Source organism: Excalfactoria chinensis, chromosome 2 (genome assembly GCF_039878825.1).
Source record: "Excalfactoria chinensis isolate bCotChi1 chromosome 2, bCotChi1.hap2, whole genome shotgun sequence".
NCBI lineage: Eukaryota > Metazoa > Chordata > Aves > Galliformes > Phasianidae > Excalfactoria > Excalfactoria chinensis.
In genome coordinates, this window is record NC_092826.1 from 31,208,127 (window position 1) to 31,230,934 (window position 22,808).

The 22,808-nt window shown below is 38.1% G+C and overlaps 1 protein-coding gene across 8 annotated transcripts in view; it reads left to right on the forward strand.

The window, feature by feature from the left end:
• Positions 1–22,808, forward strand: part of NCOA2 (nuclear receptor coactivator 2) — a 191,221-nt gene that overhangs the window by 102,858 nt on the left and 65,555 nt on the right. For all 8 annotated transcript variants that reach the window (XM_072328564.1, XM_072328566.1, XM_072328561.1 and 5 more), the window contains 2 exons: positions 7,997–8,098; positions 8,984–9,156. In XM_072328564.1, coding sequence (XP_072184665.1) covers positions 8,016–8,098; positions 8,984–9,156 — 256 coding nt within the window. In that variant the 5' untranslated portion in view covers positions 7,997–8,015. The remainder of the gene's footprint in view (positions 1–7,996; positions 8,099–8,983; positions 9,157–22,808) is intronic.

Here is a 22,808-nt window from a genome sequence, read left to right on the forward strand (position 1 = left end):
GATAAACCACAGGCGCAGATCAGGTTTTAATACAAACCTTCTAAGGATAACCATTGAATATTTCAACTTACTACTGCTACCTTCATCACAGAAACTGTCCTCTGTTTTCACTTTGTACTATGGTGACTGGTGTAGAGTGACAACAGCTGTAGGCAGTTTCATCTACAGTGAAAGTAGAGGTGGAGTTTCGGGAAAACAAAAGGACGTCCTTCTGGATAAATTACTTGGGATTTTTAATACGAAGTGAACCTTGCCAACTTAGGTCCTGGCCATCTTGCTTATTTTGGCAGAATGGGCTTGTTTCTTTTGGGGTATGTCCCAGTTCCATGTGTGAGTGATTATGGATGGAGGTAGGAAGCTGACAGTAGAACACGTTGCTTGCATACACCAAGGTGTGTATGAAGAACAGTGATTTAGTATGTCTCTACCCTGTTTTCCCTGTTGAACTTTTTAGCGGTGGATATCTTGCCTTAGTTTAATTTTAGTAGACAACGCAATCTTTTTTTTTTCCCCTCCTTTTATTTCCCTTGGTTTTCATCTCTGTTTTTTACTCATTTCCAAACCCACGTGTCTCTGAATTTGTCAGAACAGCAATGCAGGGGACATCAGTGCCCAAGAAGTCCAGGCATCCCCAGCCACGTGCATAGCTGTGCAGGCACAGGCGGGCTGCCTCAGCTGGGTGCGATTCTTACACTTGCTCAGTGGCAAATGCTGGGAATCAAAGCATATTTCAGACCACCCTCATGGATTGCTGCTGCTCGCAAATAAAGGGATGTCCTTAGGCTACAGTGGCCACAGACTCTGGTCTAGGAGCTTATCCTATCTTTGACAATGGCTTCCTTTTCAGGCCTGGGAAAGTTGCTAGCAAGTGCTTACCATTATTTCCTTCTTCAAAGGAGCTGAAAATTACAGCATATACCAGTGTTAAATATTTTCAGAGTGAGGAATGCACTGAATGAAAAAGAGTGTATAAGCAAGAAAAAATGTGAAGAATCACGAGTTGCATGTGACTTCCAGCTTTGCTGTGGCTTCTACCAAAATTAGCGGTACACAGGGAGCATCAGTAATATTGAAACTGAGACTGAAAGCCTCTAATCATGAGAACTCAACAGGAAAAAAAATATAATGGACGTATGTTTCAGTTTATAATTAACCACAGAAATATGAGCTGTTTTTATTGGTAACTGGGCAGTTAGAGAAAATTTAGCCAAAATTTTCATTGAGTTTTGAGTAAATTTTGTGGGGCCGAGAAGCTGAGTATTTCTTTGCTGTTTACTACTCACCAAAACAATAGCTTGAATAAATTGCTTCTGTGTGTAGCAATTGTGTCTACACTAACTGAATGTATGCTGGAAGGATAGCATGGTGCTGCTACCTGATTGCCTGCTATATGGTACGTTACCTTTTGTTTGCTACTTTTCAGATTGAAATAGCGGCTTTGAAGGTGTAATCCTCATTCATTCTTTAACTGCATTTGTTGGGCTTATAATAAATCTGTCAGTTTAACAGGCCTTGTTTGGAAGATGGCCTGCACTGATAAGAGATAAAAATGCACACGATCTTCTTCTACATTAGCTCTGGATGATTAACTGGATTCACTGATGCTGGGGATCTGTGCTTGAAGGTTTACTCTATGTATCATGCTTCTTGATGGCATTTATTAAGACTATTCTCTTGTGAAGTACCGTGTTTACTATTGCTTCTTAATCAGGTTGAAAAGTCTCTCTGTGTATTCTAACTTAGAGCAGTTGCCGGTAGAGGATGTGAAGGCGGATGTGCTGTCACAATGAGAGCAGAAACTCTTGTTTTGTTACTGATAACAAGAAAAACATGAATTGAAACCTCTTTCTGGCTCTCTTTTCAATCTCCCAACATCTGGTGGAAACTGAATAGGTCTCAATGATTGTCATTGCACCGTCCAAGAGATTGTTCAGTTAATTTTCTGTGTTGTGATTTACATTTAACAATTGGAAAGATTAAACTGAAATGTGCCATTATTTTGGGTGCTAAATGCTGCAGCAGTGATATAAAGGGAGTGATAAAAATACACCTTTAAAATATTTTTAAATAATATATATATATTTTTTAATATAAAAGCAAAGTAAGTAATTACTTAACAAAGGTGTCCCAAACAGGATATCTGTTTGAGCCTGGATTTAGTTCTTAGGTATTTTTAGTAATAATAATGCTGTTTCTCTAATTATCTACTTCCTTGTATAAAAATGGTGCAGTGAATGTATTTATCTTTCCATTGCCCTGTTGTTCCTCACTGATGCCTGGTGGAATTGAAACTTGAGTGGTATCTGAGTTAGCATTAGAAGTTGAGCTCTTGGTTATTGTTGCAAGGGTTTTTGATAGCACAAATGGAAATATATATATAAATATAGATTTCAACTACACGTAAATACGTTTTCAGCTGTTTATATATGTAGTTGAAAAATCTGCTTCTGCCAGTGAAGCCAAAATATTAATTCCAGAGTGAGATATTAGGTTTGTATTTTGGAGTGTAGTTCATCTTCCAAACTTTTTATACCATAAAAACAAGAGTGCCTGATCTTACATGACAGTTAATTCTACAAGATGTTCATTTTAACTCCTCCTTGTGTAGCAGCTTCTTTGAAATAAATAAATATTGTGTTAATTCATTGTCTGACACACCATTAATGGAAGTATTTGTCCTTCTCTCTGTTGTCTATTCAGAGATTACTCCTGTTTTTGTTCTTACTAATTCCCACTTTGACTTAATTCTTTTCCTAGTAAATACCCAGCTAAATAATCATTACCCACTTTTTCTTCATTTTTGCTGCAGATTGTTTCAGAAGATGTGTGGTAGAGCTGATATTTCATTTCAGTTCCTTCTGAAACACTAAATGAATTGAACTGTTCTGTTTCTTTATCTTTCTTTCTGGAAATTCCTGCAAAGATGTATTAAGAAGATGAACAAGATCAATGCTGCTTTCTAATCTAAAGTAGTTGCCTATAGGGGAAGTTTATTGGAGTAAAACTTCAAGCCTCTCACTTGTCATTCTGGCTGTCAGCGGCTTCAGATTTGAATTTTCATGTTTCCTAGAAAAATTGCAGGTCTTCAAGTTTGGAAGCTGTATTTTGGAGTCTGAGGAAGTTATTCTGCGTGTTTCAGGGGAGACCGATTAGAACGTTAAACGTTCCTGTATCACCCTGTTAAGATCAAAATTTGTAAAGTTAGGGGTTTATTGCTAATACTGAAGAACCAAGAAAGTTCAAGGATGTGTAAATTAATTAAGAGGGAAGTACCTAAAAAACACTTTAAGCAGTTTAGCTGATCTTCACCCACAAATGTTTGTTTTTATGTTTAGTCCCTTAAATTCTACATTGATTAGATTTTTACCATTTTTACTTGAAAAATTCCTAGATGTCTAGTTCTACATGTCCCAAGAAGTACTCTTTCCTGAAAAATCATAGAATCATAGAATCACCAAGGTTGGAAAAGACCTAAAAGATCATCCAGTCCAACCATTCACCTATTACCAATAGCTCCCACTAAACCATGTCCCTCAACACAACATCCAGTTATACCTTGACATCCAGTCTTTCCTTGACATCCAGTCATTCCTGGATGCCTTAGTTTCTTGCTTTTGCTTCATTGAAGTTGTGGAGGTACCTGGACCTCCCAGAGGTCTTCATCTGGTAGCATGCATAGATCTGGAACCTTAAATAGTTGATTTTTCTTGCTGTTGTTTTATGATTGTTTTTTGTTTTTTTGTTTCAAAGTAAATGATGAAATGGGGTGGATTCTCACCTTTTTGGCTCTGCTCAATCTTTTAGAGTCATTACTGAGAAGGAAGGATGGGGTGCCTGCCCTCCTCAGCCCAAGGGACATAAACTTTTATCCCTTGCTTCGTAAAGCCATGTTCTACTACTTACCTATGAGTTGAATACACGTTTAAAGATTCCTACTGCATTGCAAGAGTTAATCAATTGACTTGGCTTCATAAATATCCAGCTCCAGCAAGCTATCACCGCAGGGAGCTGTTCTGCATGATTAAAAATATAGGCTTGAAATCCCTCCGCAAAGAGGGAACTGAGTCTCCATCTCTGTTGCAGTTGGTATTTAGCATTATGGAAAAGCAGTGCTGCCGATTTATCCATGTTTTTTAACAGGCAATTCTTCCTCGTTTTTCCTAATTCAGGACAATTCAGCATTTTGGCTTTTAAATCCCAAGAGAACAGGGGGAATCGGCGCGACTGATATCCCCAGGAATCTATACTACTAGTATAAGTATATGTTTGGGTTCACATCATCTTGCTTTTAGTGCTCTGTGCTGGGTAGCTCTAAGTGATTTTCATTTTGGCTTAATATCATCTATCTGGCTCTCCACGTTTTAAGGCACCTAGCTCAGGATTTTCCATTCTTCTCTGGAGCACAGACACCAAACATTCAGTAACTGTGGAGCTTACAGAGATCTGTGAGGTATTGAATGCGATTTTTAGTGTAGACATAAGGAGAGCAGAAGACATTGTAGTGGGTGGTAGATTTCCAGAAAAGCTTTATGATGAGTAAAAAGGAAAAGGTAACTCATTCTAAGAACAGACTGGCAGTGATGCTGAGAAAAAGATGTATTGGCCCGTAAATGCAAATTAAAAAAATGATAATTAAAAAGAAAAAGAAAAAAAAAAAAAAGAAGAAAAATAAATAAAAATGATTAAGTAAAAACTGCTTGGAATGACTGCATTTAACATGGGGAGAAGATGTTAATTTCGTAATAATGGTATCGCTTTTGTTTCTTTTAAATACAGAAAGATGAAAGTTCAGATGTTCATAGCGGGATGTTAATTTTAACATGTCCTCCATAGGCTGATACTGGAGCGGTAGGAAAGTCCTACAGGACGGCATGGGCAGAGGTGGGAAGAATTGAGCTGCATATTGGTGGAGCTACTGGCAAAACTTGGGGTCTAGCAAAAATAAAGCTCCCTTTGAAGTAAGCCCAACAGATTAGATAGAATAACTGTGGATATCTGTTCATGTTCCCCTAGGGAGGAAAGGGGACTAAAGGGAGGTGTTCCTCCTGAATGTGATGGAATGCTCAACAGATCTTTGTGAGCCTTCATGCTTGCTTTTCTTTCGAAAAGCACTCAACAGATCAACATTTCTCAGGTAATATTTGGGAAGCATAAGAAATGAAGGAATTCCCCAACCCAGTTTTCTTCTGAAATGTAGACCACAATCTGAGACTTGCTCAGAGATCAGATGATCTCTGGAATGTACAGCTTTCATCACGCTGATGATTATTTTTTTTCTCACGATGGTGACCATAAACTTTAGTCTTTGAAGCAAAGCAATCGTGAGAGTCTGGGACTGTGGGCTCCTCGCAATTCCTGTGCAACTGTTGTCACAATTTTCTTTTATATAATCATACAATATTGCGAGTTGAAAGGGACCCACAATGATCATCGAGTACAACTCCCAGCTCCACACAACACCATCCTATAATCAAACCATATAACTGGGACTGTTGTCCAAACACTCCTTGAACTCTGGCAGCTTGGTGCTGTGACCACTGCCCTGAGGAGCCTGTTCCGTGCCTGATCACACTCACACGTGAACAATCTTTTCCAGACACCTCCCCTGACACAGCTCTGTGCTGTTCCCTGGGGTCCTGTTGCTGTCACCAGGGTGCAGAGCTCAGTGCTGCCCCTCCGCTCCTCACCCAGGTGCTTGAGATGTGGTTGCACAGTGCAACGTAGAACCGGACAACCCCTTCCCTCACTCAGTGGCAGTGCTGGACCTTTTGCATCTGATGGTATGGTTGGCATTCCTAGCTGATGGAGCACACTGCTGGCTCAGATTCAACATGCCTTCAACAAGAACCTCCCCCAAATCCCTTTCCATGGGGCTGTTTCCAGTATCTCATCCCCCGGCCTGTAAATACAGCCAGAGTTGCCCTGTCCAGGTGTGGAATTTGGCACTTGCTCTTTAAGAGTGTATTTCCTCTTCCTTGGTTCTCTACTGTTACACACTTGTGCAATCGCCTATTGTCAAGGAAGTGCTTAGCTTTTTACCAACTAGACAAACGTATACATCTAGTTTTGCATTTAGGTAAGTAAGGTTGACGTGAGCATCTGATTGTAAATCAGATAAGATTCACAGTTGTCGAGGAGCAGTGAGTGTGTCACAAGTTGCATTGGAGGCTTCAGCAGATGCTTTGCTCTCTGCAGCAAGGTCATATTTGGTCTGGTGCTGGGAAAGCCCTGTGAGGTGCAGGTTGTTGTAGGTCTTCTCTTGGAAAGCTCAAGTCTGCTCTAGAAATAGATTCATAGAATCACCAAGGTTGGAAAAGACCTGTAGGATCAACTAGTCCAGCCACTCACCTACTGCCACAATTGTCCACTAAACCACTCCCCTCGGGTGCTGCAGAACCAGACCTTCTCGGTCTTCTTGAGGTAGGTTGTTCTCAACAGACTGATGGTATATGCATACATGGATATATACTTATGTATGTATAGACGTTATAAAGAAAAAGGTGATCTGGGTATTTTTGTAACAGGATCTGGTACCAACCATGTACAAGGCTGATCAGGAGCTATACGTTTCAGGGTTGATTTATGTTTTGAATGAAATCCAATTAGTATATAGAAAAACAGTGCCACGTTCTCCTCAAACTCTTCAGGTTTTTTGTTTGTTTCTGGTTTTGTTTAGTTTAGTTTTGTTTTGTAATAAATAAATGAAACTTCTTCAGTATATAGTTACAACCATGACTGTATCTCTGCAGAAGTGCCTAGATGTCAGCCTTCAGACTGTTTGTGCCATTATATTCCTTCAGCCTGCGCCTTGGGAAAATGAAGATTTACAATGTGAACCGACACTTTTAATGCCAACATCTAAAAAGAGAAAATGAAAAAGAGAAGGGTACTGCAATTCCAACCCACATCAGTTCACTTATTAAGTTCAGTGTGGCTGATAAAATCAGCACAGGAAAGGGAGCTGGCAGAAATGTTGGCTTGAGGGAGGTGGTGGACCCATTGGTTTTGATACCTGACCAAAATTTCCACTTCATGCCAGTATGAAGTGATCCTGGATGAGTGCTTCTAGCATTCCTTTTAGCATGGTATGAATCACCTCCTAGAAATGCTCACCTGCTCTGTTATGGCCCTCATAGTTACTTCTCTGCAGTCAGACTTGCAAAACGTGGCAGCAACTGGACAAATGGTGAATTAGTTCTGCATTGTGCAGTCTTTTTGATGACCTACATCATCTCTGTGCGCTCTTCTTATAGCGTTTTCTATCTCTGGCATATTGCTAATTACTGAGAAATGTGTAAACTGGGACAGACCACTTCCATGTGTTTGTAGGCACACAGGACAACAGGGGCCAGGAGCAGGGCAGGATTTCCCTGGGCTGTTTATCTCCCAAATTATAATGAGCCTGTTTTGTTTTAACACGTGATAGACTGGCAGGTTATTTTCCTTACGAGTTAGATTAAATGTACAAAATATTTATCAGCTCTTCAGTGATCTCTAGTGTTGACAGATGTTCAGTTTCTACTATATTGTACCTGCACTTGTGCAAACATCGTGTTTTGATTTTTAACCAAAGCTGTATGTGTTGTCTTTTCGTGTAGCTGTGATACATGTTTCATTTCATGTATTTCGATTCTGTTGTTTTTCTTGTTGTGTGGCATTATGGATTTTCCTTTGTCTTTCCTCAGTCAGCCTTACAAAATTGTCATGAAAATTCAGCAACTCAGGCACAAAATGTACCTATCTTCTCCTACAGAATTGGTAACAACGAAAGAGATGAGAATGCTTTGCTCGCTCACCGCAAATTTTATTCTGGATGAGTTTTGTGGGATCATAAACACAGTATTTTTATTGGTACCTTTCTAACTCTTATTTCGAGTGATAGATGAGCAAAGTAAAAACTGGAGTTGGGAATGGAACAAGAAACTTAGAAATACAAATGGAGGAACTCATAATTCTTCTACCATAACATTTTTCCTGCGTATTTTCTTCCTTTCAGTTGCTGATATGTGTTCAAGATGAGTGGGATGGGAGAAAATACCTCTGACCCATCCAGGGCAGAGTCAAGAAAGCGCAAGGATCCCGATCAGCTTGGACCCAGGTTAGAACAATTATGTCTGAGGACACTGGAAGAAAACGTTGATAAATGAGCCCCTATTTTTCATAATCCTTAGAGAATGACAGAATTGCCATTAGAGCTAGGAGGGATCAGTACCGTACTGATTCAGTAATTCTGTGTTGTTGTGGATGGAGGGTGAGAGTTGGAATATATATATATATTATATATATATAATGTTTTTATTGATCCACTGTAGTGCCAAAATGCACAATTTGTGTGATCATATGTTAGCTATGTGAAAACTTTTGTTGGCTGATCACCGCAGACAGTCTTCAGTCACTCATCCTGCAAATCTTAAGAGGTTTTTTTGCCACCACTCTTGTGCGTCGTTACCAGGAAGTTGAAAAATATTTCGCAGTTTCATAAAATGTACATTTACAACACTGGGATAATTGTTAAACTGCAACTGCTCATTTATCGTATTTTCTTACGACCTTCCTGTGTAATTTCAGAAAGAGATGCAGGGGGTGTGGGTTGTTTAATTGAACTTTCTAAGCTGTTTTGTTTTCTCACACGCTGTCACTGTTTGGTATTCCTTGGATTCTCAGCAACATGAGGAAGCAGACTTGTCAATGTTCAAATGTGACCACTGCCTCAGTTAATCCTTTGTTTTGAACTTCATATCCCAAATCTCTTTTGAAACAAAACATGACTACAGGGGAAAATAAATAATGTCTTTTTTAATGCTGCTCTGCTTGTTCAAGAATAAACCTTTCTGTTTGAGTAACATGTGTGTTATAGTTCTGTAGTGAGAGAGGGCAGTTCTTTCTGTTTTTGTTAGATTACTTTCAAACCATTTTAAATCATCTTTGACCAGAAAGCAATTGAACTGACATTAAATACGACGTTTTTATGCTCCTCTCTCAGCCCTAAGAGAAGCACTGAGAAACGCAATCGTGAGCAAGAGAATAAATACATAGAAGAACTTGCAGAGCTGATTTTTGCAAATTTTAATGATATTGACAACTTTAACTTTAAACCTGACAAATGTGCAATCTTGAAAGAAACTGTGAAGCAAATTCGTCAGATAAAAGAACAAGGTAAGAAGTCTAGTTAATTGACTATGCATATGTTCCATGTTTATTATTACTAAATATATATGTGTATTTATACAAACTTCAGACTTTCTTAGCAAATTTCCAAGTGGTTTTGTTGTCATTATAGAAAGCATTGTAATGCAATGTGAGCGGAGTGCTTTAAGTGTCATGTTCAGCATTTTAAAAGTAACCTTCACTAAAAATTCAGAAGTAACCCACAGGGCAGGAAGGTCAGTCAGACTGATGTGTGCATCTGATGTGATTGAAATCAGCTGTAGTTGAACAAAAGTTAAATTAGCAGGGTGGGTTTGTGGGGAAAAACTGATATACTCTTACATGGATGATGACTCTTCGTGAAATAGGAATAATCCAGGAGAGTATCGGATATGAAAGTATTCTGCATTCCCTCTCTTGCTTTCTTTTGTTCATGTGAATAGATATTATGGCCTAAATGGTCTGTGTCCCCTAAATTCTGACATCACATCCTGAACTACAATAGATCAGGAGCTATTCTAATCTCCAGATAGGGTCCTGTTATAAATGTAAACCAGGGAACGTGACAGTTTTCTTCCTGTTCTTTGTCTAGAAGATTAGTTTTGTATTTTTTTTTCTTTTGTTATATTTCCTATTTAAAGCAAAGGCAAATAAATAAATAAATAAAAATTAGGAACTTTAAATTTTTGGAAGTGTTTTTGATGGCACGGGTCTATCTGGACAGGCATGAATAGCACTGCAGGTGTTTGGGACCGGTTCAAGTTCCTCAGAGTGTGTGCATATTGGTTTTCTTTTAATTTAAAAGACAATTGGAATTTCTTTATAAGCTGTATTTAGAGTAATTCCTTTGGTTGTCAAACACTTTCACTTTATTTCACTTTCATACATCTCTCACTTTTTCAGTATCCCGTGGTTTCCATAAGTAAATAGTGGTTCCTTTTGCATGTTATATACGGGAATTTGTAAAACTGGAGATTATCTCTTGCTTAATTTAGACATAGATTTCTTTCTAAAACAGGTAGATAAGTAGATCAGTAGTTCCAGATATCAGCCTATTTGAAGTGGAATAGAAAATACAGAGTCAGATTGCTTCAAAGTTTGTGATGTGCCCGTGTTTGATTAACCTCCAGAAATGTTCCTCTGCCTGGGTTTGTTCTTTTCTTAATGCTAACTAGGATGCCAACATTTTTTATTTTGGTGAAGTTACTCATGCCTCATATTAGGAGAATTTCCTTACTTTTTCATTCATTCTTCATTTTTCCTTACTTCACATTCAATTTCCAGTTTTTGTTTTGCTGTTGTCAGGGGCCACATTCTCCTTATCCTTACCTGAGATGGCATAAGGAAGAAACAGCAGAACTGTGTCTTCCTGGGAAGTGAGCGCACAGAGTGAAATCCATTAGTCCCCTTCAAAACTCACTAAAAAGCTCTAGAAAATCTAGTGTAAAAATCTGACTCTAAGTAATTCTGGCTTTGGCAAATGCAGGGCATTGCTGGTCAAGACCAGTATCTTAAAAGTGGTTCTCATATAGTTGTAAAATGTTCATGTGCATCAGACCAGGTTACATCCACATTGCTTGTGTCATCATGGGCTCACAGTAGTGCCAGAATTGTATCAAAACAAAATGTATGCTTCATTTTCTATGCTCATAATATTTTATTACTAAGGCAATTGAAAGTAAAATCGTAAAGATAAGGTAAAAAGCAATGAGTGCTGTTTATTTCAACAAGTAGAAGTATAGTGCAACCATTGAACGCTGAAGATACTAAACTGCTCTTTATGATGTTGATCTACTCTTTATGATGTTGATCTTTTACACAGAGATCTTCAGCTGAGAATAATTAGGCTGCCAGATAACTGCATCTTTCTGTAAAACTCATATCTGATGTAGAGTAGACCTTAATCCTCCCTAGGGTGCATTGCAGAACACTGAGGCCTTGGAAGTGGTCACAATAGCATCTTAGGGTCTAGAAACAAGGATTATTATATTTCAAATTAATCTGCTAAAATAATTGATATCCATTTTGTTTCTGCTTTTTTGCATCTGTTTGTTGTTATAGTAATGTAAAGGGATTTTCCTTTTAAGAAAGAATTCATGTGGCAGCAGATTCTGAAATACAGCATTGTTTTGAAACAGGAACTTTGTTAACAAATAAAGCTCACGTATAGTAAATGCTCAAACTTCACAAGCATTCCTTCTGTTGTTCACAACCTAACCAAAGAAATGTAGTAAAGAGATAATGAAAATATTGCTGTTACTGTCTCATGTTTTTCGGAGATTTTATCACTTCAAATGGGGATCCTGCACTTGATGTATTTGAATGATGAATATCTAAGTTTTATGTTGTTAGAAATCTTTTTGGTGGCTTTTCCACTGCCTGGGCATCTTATTTGAAAGGGTAGATAACAGCAGGACGAGGGGAAATAGTTTAAGTTGAAGGAGGGAAGATTTAGGTTGGATGTCATAGGGAAGTTCTTTACTTTGAGAGTGGTGAGATGCTGGAACAGGCTGCCCAGAGAGGCTGGGATGAACACCATCCCTGGAGGTGTTCAAGGCCAGGTTGGATGGGGCCCTGGGCAGTCTGGTCTAGTATTTAATGTGGAGGTTGGTGGTCCTGCCTGTGGTGGGGGGGTTGGAGATTCTGATCCTTGAGGTTCCTTCCAAACTAGGCCATTCTGTGCTGTATGATTGAAGGTATTTACTGTGGTGAAACGCATTATGTTAAATAGTACATCTTTCTAAAGCAAAATAACAAATATAATACTGTATTTACATAAGGTGCCACAAGAGTCAGGTATAAAAATAATGTTGTCTTACATTTAAGGCATTTTTCCTTTTAAATAAATAAATAAATAAAATATTTTGTTTCAATGCCACACTGAACATCTGTAGGAGAAAACTTAAATTGGAGGTTCTGAATGTCGTGAGTGGTTCTGCACAGACATGGGCAAATTGGGGTTGCTCAGTTTTTGCACAGTGAGTCTTTGTTCAAAGACAAAAGTAAAGTAATAAAAACTTATTTCAGTTTTATAACTTGGAAGTTTTATTGAAGAGCTTGGATTTTGTAAATAAATACTAAAAATTCTCCAACACATTTTCTTCTGTCTATAAATAGAATCACACATTAAGGTTTAATTACTTACAAAAGCGCAGTCATTTTAAATACCTTGTAAAGCCACTGAAGGCAACAAGTTTTATAACTGCCACTGAGATTTGACAAGGAGGCTTTATTCTAGGCTCTAGGAATGAAAGCAAGGAAAGAAAGAGTACAGACTGAGATTCATTTCCCATGTCAAGCTCTCTGGGCTGGTAGCTGAAAAGAGTAATAGATTTTTTTTTTGCTGTGGAAATAATGTGTAATTTAATATTTTATTATCTGGATATATTTTATATGCAAATATGTATTTGCAATACTATATCTGTTATCATTATATCATTTCTCACAGCATACACTTCAAAGATTCTTTAGTTGTGGTATGTTAAAGATTCATTTTATTTTAATTTGGAAGCAAAGTTATAAATATATGCATGCGACTGAGTTCACTGGATGAATTAAAGATATTTAGATGTAACCATCGCATGCAGTTTTTCATCGGGTTTCTGAAATGTTTATAGTGCTTGGGAGAAGGAAAATGAGTTTCTTAAAAAAATAGAAAAGCTTAATTTTCTGAGATCTCTTACCATATTATCGTACAGTGATCTCATGCACATTTGTTGTCATCCAATGGAGATTAAAAAACATGTTTTCAGCATAAAGATGAAACGGGAGCTCAATTCATGCAAATCTTGATTTGACGGTTCTATTGGAGATTTGAGAATTTTTCTTTAAAAAAAATGTGGTTTTTTTTTTTAATTTGTAGTATGATGTTCACATGTAGACAAGCACATCGAGTTCATATGGTTTCAAGCTGCGGCAGAGCAGATTCAGTCTGGACATTAGGAAATATTACTTCTCAGAAAGGGTGGTCAGGCACTGGAATGGACTGCCCAGGGAGGTGGTAGAGTCACTGACTCTGGGGGTGTTCAGTGAACAGTTGGACGTTGTGTTGAGGGTAATAGGTGAACAGTTGGACTAGATGATCTTTTAGGTCTTTTTCAACCTTGGTGATTCTATGATTCTGTATCTGTGCATCTTAATTTAAAGAGCTTGTTTTAGGGAAGCGCGAAGACCTCTGGTGATAAACGTTCCTTTATTTGCCGAGTAACCTAGAAGCTATAATTAGGTGTCGTACAATCAGTTGAACTGTTTCACAGCGATCTTACTGGTTTCATACCTATGATGGGCCCTTTCCTTGAATCCTATCCTCTGACTGACTGTCCCCTTATTTTTCTTTCTCATTATTGTTTTAGGTTGCTACATCCTCCTTTAACTGATTTTTTTTCCTTTATTAAACACTGTATCAAAATCAAACCTTTGCCCTTAGCTTAAAGCTCTTTTGTCTGTCACGCTGACATCAGTCTCAGCAGGTAAATAGCTCGCATTATCAAACAGAGACAATTCATTATATTTCACTGCTTGAACGTCTCCTGGTTCAGTCTTTGAAACCTCTTTATTTTCATTATCTAATTGAGCTTTTGCCTTCTTCTATGGATATCAGAAGTGCGCTGGGTACCAGAGGACAATGAAGATCACCTCAAGCTCCTTGAGCAGTTTCTCTAGTGAAGCTGTGTTTCTGTCACCCCTCTGGTGTGAGCACTGGAGAACATGGCCTACCCTCAAGCACAACGCGAGGGTTTTTTCCTCAATTCGCCTGAGTTCCTGTTATTAAATTCCAGGTCTGCATCTCTTATTTATTTTTCTCCTGTTATTCAAGCCTTTCTTTTTTTCAGAAGCCTTTTTAGCAATGACATGCACTTGGGTTACTTAGATTCATTCCCAGTGGGATGTAACCTACTGTACCAAAGTATCCCCAAATGCAATTTGATCTGTCAACTCTATTTTCCTGTGGAGCCCAGCTTTCACTTCTACCTGGTTTCTGAAAAGACTTTGTGTTCTGTGTATCAGGTTTTCAGTAGTACAGGGAAGAGGTATTAGGGTGGTGATTATCAGTCTAGCCGGTAATTTATACTTTTGAGTTGTCAGATCTTGTTTTCAGAATAGCCTTACAAGACAGACCTTGAACAAGATGAATCGCCATGTGAAAGCTGAACACCACAGGGAGTAGGAATATTAGTTGATGAAAAGAGACATGCAGGAGCTATGGGATTTGTATGAATTAAAAAACAAAACAAACAACAACAACAAAACTTGTTGTTAATCATATATGTTTTATTTTGCTGATTTCACTTACGATAGCAAAACCAGTTTTTTGCTTCCCTGCAGCTGTACTACTTTGTAATCACAGGTTCTCTCCAGCAGATATTTTTTGTTACCTGCAACACCAGTACGCACGTAAAGTTGCTTGCTAAAGGAAAACAGCACAGTCTTAAAGGTGTAATGAGATGTTACTTTTGCTGCCGTTACTTTGAATTGAGAATTCAGATCTGAACTTAGATTCATGCTTCACAGGATATTTAAGCAACTGCCTAGCTTTAAACATGACTAATCCCCGTTAAGTCAGTGGAACTACTTATAGGTTTAAAGTTCTGTGCGTAATTATCTTACAAAATCAGGCTTTTATGAAAGCATATGTATACTACGTTTTTTGGGGGGGGTTGTTTGTTTTGAAAGTATTTCAGGTAGTCAATTGTACTATGACTAGAGATTATTCTAAGTTCATTGTATTTGAGATGTCAGGAGCTTTAAAACTGATGCCATTGTATACATTAATTTGTACTTTTGGAATCTTTTTTAAAGGAATTCTGCGTGGCTATTATTGGTTATATATGCCATGCTTTCCGTTTGATAGGATTCTAAGGCTGAATTAAGTGTCAGAGGAATTTGTACAGTGAAGTGAAGCAATTTATGCTGAACATTTACAAAAAAAAAAAATCCATTACTGAATTTGTTTTGCTGTCTCCATTACCAACAGCTGAGAGTGATGCGCTGAAAATGGCTTTGATCTTCTTCTGTACATCGTAAAGCGTTTCAGCTAAATATCCTGTTATGTTGACTTAATACTTGCATGCCTCAAGAGAACTGCTGATTCAGTGAAGAATTTAGACTGTTTTTAGGTAATGCAAATTGTCAGTTTCTCTTCTGGCTTGGATGACATGTAGTCATTAGACAACAGATTCACCAAGTGTGAAATTTCCTAGGGTCTGCTTATTTCAGTGGAGTTTCTGATGGTTCAGACTCATTGAAATAGGCATTGTCTACACATAAGTTAAAACATTTAAACTATCCTATATAGTTACTATAATCGTTTTCTGTGTAAACAGTGTTGTGATTTCCCTAATATAACTTATGGCAAGAGTGTCTGAAGACTCCCCTATGGCACATAGCTTGTCTACACTGGGCTCAAACTGTCACTTCAGGAAAACAGGCAGAAATAATCACCAGACTGTTAATTGTGAAATCAGCACAATGTCTGTACATATGACAAGATTTTATTGGATTGTTGTCATTTTTTGTTCCCTTAGTCATGGTTAGAATTTTTATCTGCTTGTTTAGAATAAATATGACCTTGTTCCTCAAAGTTAATGAGACTGTTTGTTTGTCATCAGAATAGGAGATTTAGGATTTTTGTGTTGTTTTTTTTTCCTTGTTAAGAGCAATAATAAAGTGATCCTAAGGATGTTGATATGTGGGCACGGACTATTCCACAGGAAATGAGGCAGCTGTTGAAAGCGCTACTTCCACCCATCTCAGCCCTCATCATTGCCACAAGTTCCTGTTCCTTCCCTTCCCCTGGCATTAGCATTTATGCAGTTGAGCCGTATTTTCGATTTGGCCAGTTCATCAAAGTAGGAGAGGAGGTATTTCCCCACAGAGGCTTGGTGGGACCTCCTCCCACACTAGCAGGCTGAGAGCCTGCAATGACTGAGCGATGGTCTGTCTTACGGCTACCTTGAAGCTGTTGAGCATTTCTTGTTGTCAGAGATGTCTTTCTCTTAAAAAGACATGTGCTTTGTCCATTGATGCTGAAAGTTCTAGGGATGAGTTTCTTAAAGTCTTAAACTGTTGAAATCTAAGCTATAACTCCAAGTTGTGGCTCCAAGTTGAAGAGGAACTGAATGTTCAATCTTCACAGGTATTTCAATTAGCAATAGTAGTTATTGGCAAGTGTTACAGGAAAATTTGTTTGTTTTGTATCCTACTTGAATTCTGCTTTTGTTTGATTTTTGTTTTGTTTTCTTTAGTAACTTCTAAGTGACCAAGAGAGAAAATCATTCAAAACTAGTGAAGTCTGGTTGTTTATCTTATGTTCTGTACCTGCAAAGATGGTTGTGGTCCAAGAGGTGTGGAATGCTATACAGGATTCAGTGGTTCTGCTAAATTTCGCATGCTTTGGGAGATTTGGCTAAAGTGCTCCTTCTTTGTTTCTTGAAGGAGTGTTTTCGTTTAAGTTTTGTTTTCATTAATTTAGTATTTATAGAATTGTCAATATACGTTTTAACTCCTGAGAATGTAGTGAAAACATATAATTAAGGGAAAGGCATCTTTTCTTGAAATTTAGGATTTTGGAGGCTACCTTCTCAGAAATAGCATATTTACGAGCCATATTTAAACTATCACTGAGTACTTCGAAGCTCAGACCTCTACAGTTCTTCTTTTGCCATTTATCATGTAATCGTTTATGAACTCTACAGACATTATAAATGCATTTTTACATTTTAAATTTGAAAAAGAATAAAACACAGAAATTATGGCTCACATACATAACTCCACAATTTGAACTAAGATTTTAGCCTACAGTTTCCCACCAGCTGTGCCATCTGGTGCCTGGTCATTTAGAAATATTACCTTTAGATGCTGAAGAAGGATTAGGAGCACCACTCAGCTCAGTGTCATCAACCAAGTTGCTAAGAGTGTGCTAGATCCCTTTTCAGTGATAAAGATGTTGAAGAGCGCTGGTCCCAAGGTGGATGTTAGAACTAGATGATCTTTGGATCTAGATGGTTCCTTCCAACTTAAGCCATTCTATGATTAGAATCTTAGTGTTTGTAGTCACTAGTACTGCTGGAATATGCAGTGTGAAAGGTACTGACTCTTAGGTCTCTAAGCTTTATGTTACCTTGATTTTCTCTGTAGAGCTTAATTTATGGAATAGCAGATTAATTTACTGAGAGTAGTGATGATACTTCAATCAAAATAAGATCATCTACTATAAGGAACCCAGCTTGTGTTACATGGCTTTTTTCTTTTATTTTTAAAGAATGTGGCCTGAAAAGTAATAATATGATATTTACTCACAATAAAGTGCACTGCCTTTTGTACCATCTTTGAATCCTGAAAACATGTGGATTCACAGCACGTTAAAGAGGTATTGATCAAAGGATCCGTGTTCAAACTGAAAACAAGATAATTGCATCTGCTCTAACTCGTGCCTTTTCTTATTTCTGCAAAGATTCTATATATGGACAGCTGCACAGTTAGTTAGAAATGGGGATCTCTGCAAATGAAATGACTGAGGATATGAAAAACAGCTAATATATCAGGTTTTAGTTTCTTTTATGAAAACCCACAGTGTGCAATGGAGGAAAATCATATAGACTGAAGCTTGAAATATGACATGGCAAACATTCATTTACTTTCTCTGGTGTACACTGGAGCTCCTAGAGAACAACCTTAGGCAGGTGATTAGAGAGCCAAGACATACATTCCTCGTGTTTCCTTTTGTCATTACAGCATGTTGGCACATCTGTATGTGATTTACAAGGCATTGGGTGCTGTAATACGTGCACAACATACATATACAAATGCACATACTCTTCCTGTTCCCTCTGAAGGCAAGCTATTCTTGTTTAGAGAGAATGTCAGTTAGGAGATGGAGTGAGGAAAATTTAAGTTCTGCTAATGCAGAAGAAAAATCAGAGTAAATGTAATTTCAGACACTCCAAAAGTGGAGATGTTCCAGATATTGCCCTGTTATCTAAAACAGTATCCATGTGTCCCTCTGAACAAGCAGCAGTATCCTACATCTGTTGATTTAGGCTCCATTCATCTTGAAGCAGGAAGGCATTTCCCTGCAAACTTTGCTGATACAAGGCAAAACGGAGAAGTGCACTGTGCCTGCCACAGAGGACTCTTTAACAGGCAGAAGCAGTGTGCAGCCTAAAAGCTGCAGTCTGAGGCCAAAGTCAACTCGTACATGAGATGCAGATTCTGAGTTGAAAGTTATTTGAAATTTGAAGCAACTTAATGGAGAATTTGGTGGGTTTCATCATCCCTCCTGATCAGATTTTGAATATCTTTTGAAGTGCATATTTTGCAGAGTAGTAGAAGTTTTTGGCATGATGCAGAAATCACTTGGTGAAACTTTCTGAGTTCTGCTAGGAAGATCTGGCTAGACAGTTAATAGCAGACCCTTGCCATCTGAAGATGAGTGATATGAAGAGAACTAACCTTTTACTGGTTATTCTTTCTTCTGAGGCACGGTTTCCTAGAAAGACTTGGAACAACCTGCAGTTCCCATGATCCTTCTGAGAGACGTCTTCCAGAGACGGGTTATTCTATGTCACGTTAGGTCCAGGCCTGTGTTCAACATGGAAGAGGAAGTGTGCTTAAATATAACAATTGATTCACTTGCAAATGAAAAAAGAGGAGGAAGAGATGTCAAGGTTGTTAATTCTAAATATAGGTCGGAAAACTCAGAACGATCCTCATTTAGATTTTTCTTGTTTTGTTTGTTTTGGTGTTGCGTGGAAAAATATAGAGGTGTTTTATGCCAATAACATACTATTTTTCCTGTCTTCTTTGCGTCTACATGACCTTCTACCCTCTCAGCATGGAGGAAATATTTGAACGTTTGAGCTGAATTTTCTACCTTTAGTTATTTTTTATATCCCCCCTTGACTTTTCTGAACACAGAAAACTCCTTGACCAGTTGTCGAAAGAAATTCATGTAGAATGGATTTTCTTTATCTTAACCTATTTCTCCCTTTTCTCTTGAAGAGATATATATTTTTTCAGCCCTTGTTGTTTTCCTTTCTCTCCTTTTTAATAATTCTATATTTTCTCTTTCATTTCTACCCCAGTTACTCTGTTTCATGTTTTCAGTGTAGCTTTAGTTGTGCATCTGGCATCACCGTAACTGTGATGGTCTTACTCGTTTTGCTCCTTGTCTGTCTGGTGCTGTTTTTTAATCTCAATGCTGCACTAAGATATAATGGAATAATTTTAGGAAATGTGATAAAATTTACTAATAAATTGTTGAATGTTACAGTGATCAATATGAAGGATTATTGTAATTACCGTGACACTTGGGAGTGGAGTCACTATCTCTCTAGTTTCTAGAGTTGCTCTTTTTAACTGGACGTTTATAATGCTGGGCTGTTTTACATAAGGTTCAAAGTATAATTGTGTGTTTACAGTTGACAGTCTGTATGGGAGATTGGTAATCACAGCCTGAACCTCTGAATAATCAGCTGAGGCAAGTATGGGGTCAGCTGTGGGAGCACAGGTGAGAGTGATGTAGCTGTGCTCCCGGAGGGGGTGGAGCTCGACTCCATCCCCTCTGAGACCTCATTTAAGGGCTGACTCCCACTGAGGCAGCATCTCTTGGAGATTGCTCACCAGTGAGGACTGCCCCAGCTTCTTCAGCCAAGGTACCACCACTGGTGAGGTTTCCTTTACTTATTCCTTCTGTACATTTGCTACCATCTGTATATTAACAACCAATACACAGTCTAAACTATACAGCAGTGATACATGTTGAGAAGACAGTCTGTAAACTTCTGTGAAACATGACTCTTCTTCATTGTGAGTTGTGGTGAAAGACTCTTTCCCTGAGCTCTGTGATGGTCATGGACATTGACGTTCTTTCTTTCTTGAAGCTCAGACAAGGGGTTCTCAAGAATTTAAAACATTCCCAGAGTTTTGTGATGGTGTTTTATTGTTATTTTAACAAGGCTTTGGCCTAGATCTACAAAAGGGCTTGGAGTTTAGATTTGTAGATCAAAAAACAGCATCCCAGCATCCTGTAGAAATAACAATTGTTATTTAAAAGAAGGGTGGAGTGAGAAGCAGCTACCCAAGTTTCCTTCCACAAGAGAATAAGTAAATTGCTGACCTGAGGAAAAGGTTCTGGATTAGGACTTCTGATCTGATGTACTGGCTTTGCTGCAGACCAGTATTACCAGCCTTGTTGCCAGGTAGTGGCATGGCTGGAGTCCTCAGTCTTCATTTAAAGCCACAATTGCCGAATGGAGTCATCCAGCCTGGAACAGCAGTTCCCAGCCTCACAACTTGGAGCATCTTTTTCTGTGAGCTTCCAGTTGTCAGTGGCTAAGTGTCCTTTGCTTTCAAAGCAGGTTTTAAGTTGCTTCTAAGTGCAGAGCTGATTAAACTCACTAAGAAAACAGAGAAAGCAATACTGTTTGTTTTTATTTTTCTGTTTATGAATTAATATATTGAATTATAGTGCCATTTAAGACTGGATGCTGATCTCTGCTTCATGACTTTAAAGTAGAGAACAAGAAATGATAATGCCTGATTAATTATGTTGTAAGTATGGTTCAGTCTGTTGAAGGGAGCCTGTTTGTACCTATCAGATCTATTAGTAGCCACTTTAAAATCTGACGGAACAAATGAATGTAAATTGAACGTTCATTGAGCTGAAAAATGAATTGGTCTGGATGTAAATCTTAGCAACCAGATAAGCCAAATTTTTCTAGCATGATGAAATAAGATCTTTTCATTTTAAAGAATGTCTTATACTACTTCCATGTTAGTAGTCATTAGCATCCTTCCTGACTGTTATATTTTAACTCTGGCAAGCAGCTCAGCACCACACCACTGCTCATTTTTTTCCCCCATGTGGAATGGGGGAGAGATTTGGAAAGGTGAAAGTACAAAAACACACAGGTTGAAATAAAGGCAGTTTGCTAGGAAAAGCAAAAGCTGCATGCATGAGCAAAGCAAAACAAGGAATTCACTTGCTACTTCCCATCAACAGACAGATGTTCTTCTGCTCCTAGGAAAGTAGGGCGCATTGTACATTTGTCTACTTGCAAACTTGGCCACCCAAAGTATCCCACCTACCTCCTTTATCCCAGTACTTACTAGGGAACCGTTATGCCGCCTGGAGTGGGATCTCCTTTTGACTAGTTTGGGTCAGCTGTCCTTGTTCTGTCTCCTCTAGCTCCTTGTGCCCCCCCAGCTCCTCTTTCTAGCATGGCAGTCCAAGAAACCAAAATTTCCTTGGATCTGTGCAGCTAAACATTGATGTGTTATCACTGCTATTTTCATCAAAAATCCAAAACACCGGCTCATGTGAGACTTTACAAAGGCAATTAACTCTATCCCAGTCAATACCATGCCACTGACATTCCTAAAGCAGTGTAGCCACTGTTGGAATATACAAATGAAGTTTGAACACAGTTTCACGGAGAATTTAGATTTACAGTTTTCTCTAAGTTACCATCATACAGAAGATGTTCCTTAAGGAAGCTCTGGGGTTTTTATTTTTTATTTTTTTATTTTTTTATTTTTTCCTTGCAGTAATAGAAACATTTCTGTTTCTAAACTCACTTAAATGTCTGGCTCAGGCCTGTGCTGATGGGTAAGAAAAGCAAGAAGGGGCCCCGATGTCTATTTCTGAACAGTGAGCTATTATTGGGAGAAAACTTTACTTTTCAGTGAATTAGAGCTTTTTCATAAAAGATTTATCTCCTATAATCTGAGCTATTGGAAACAGTAGGAGCCGTGTTTGTATGTTAACATGGGCACATTAAATTAGACTTGTTTCTGTTCTTCCTTAGCTGTCTTCAATTATCTGTGCTCAGTTTTGGCCTACACTTCATTATGGAAACTTTTTCCTTCACAAAGATCACAGGGAGCCAGTGATCCCTCATATTTCTTTTTGGTGCGCCATACTGGGGCTCTTGAAAAATTTTGCAGTCATCTATGGCAATTTATAAAAGCAAAAAGCTCTTTGCATGTTGTTGTGAATGATCTGGTGTGTCAGAAAGATTTATCATCAGCATCCTAAAATAAAGAAGATATTTTGTAATCATGGTGATGTGGCGTTCAAAGAAGGAGAGTCATCTGGTTCCTTTTAACAGTTGGTCAAGTGCATAAGAATAAGGCTTCAAGAAATGGCGTCTGACTAGATTAATATTCCTTTGCAATTAGTTATTTTGGCCTGAGTTTTGGAAACCTGTAGGTTTAATTAGCTTGGCAATTATATTTGCCGATTGTAGTCTAAAGAGTGTTAACCATTGAATCTCTGTTTTCACAATCTTGCCTGTGATTCTTATGCTTTGGAGAGCTGTTAACTTTTGTGAAAGTGATATATTGTTTCTGAGACAGCAATGGAGCGCTGTTTTGAGCTAAATTATTAAACCCTGCCATATTTCTTGTCTTTCAAAACATCAGCTCAGCCAAAATGTTAAAGAACATTGGGCTCCAACCATTTAGACATTCATATTAATGCTGTTTTTAGAGATGAATTATCAAAACAAGATGAGGTTACTCATTAAGTAAATATCTGACACTTAGAAAATTTCAAATGCCAAAAAATACAGTAACATTTTCTGTCCTAATTCAGTACATACCAAAGAAAATAATTACTCTGTTAAGCCATGTGATGCCAAATCCTTGTATCTAATATGTCA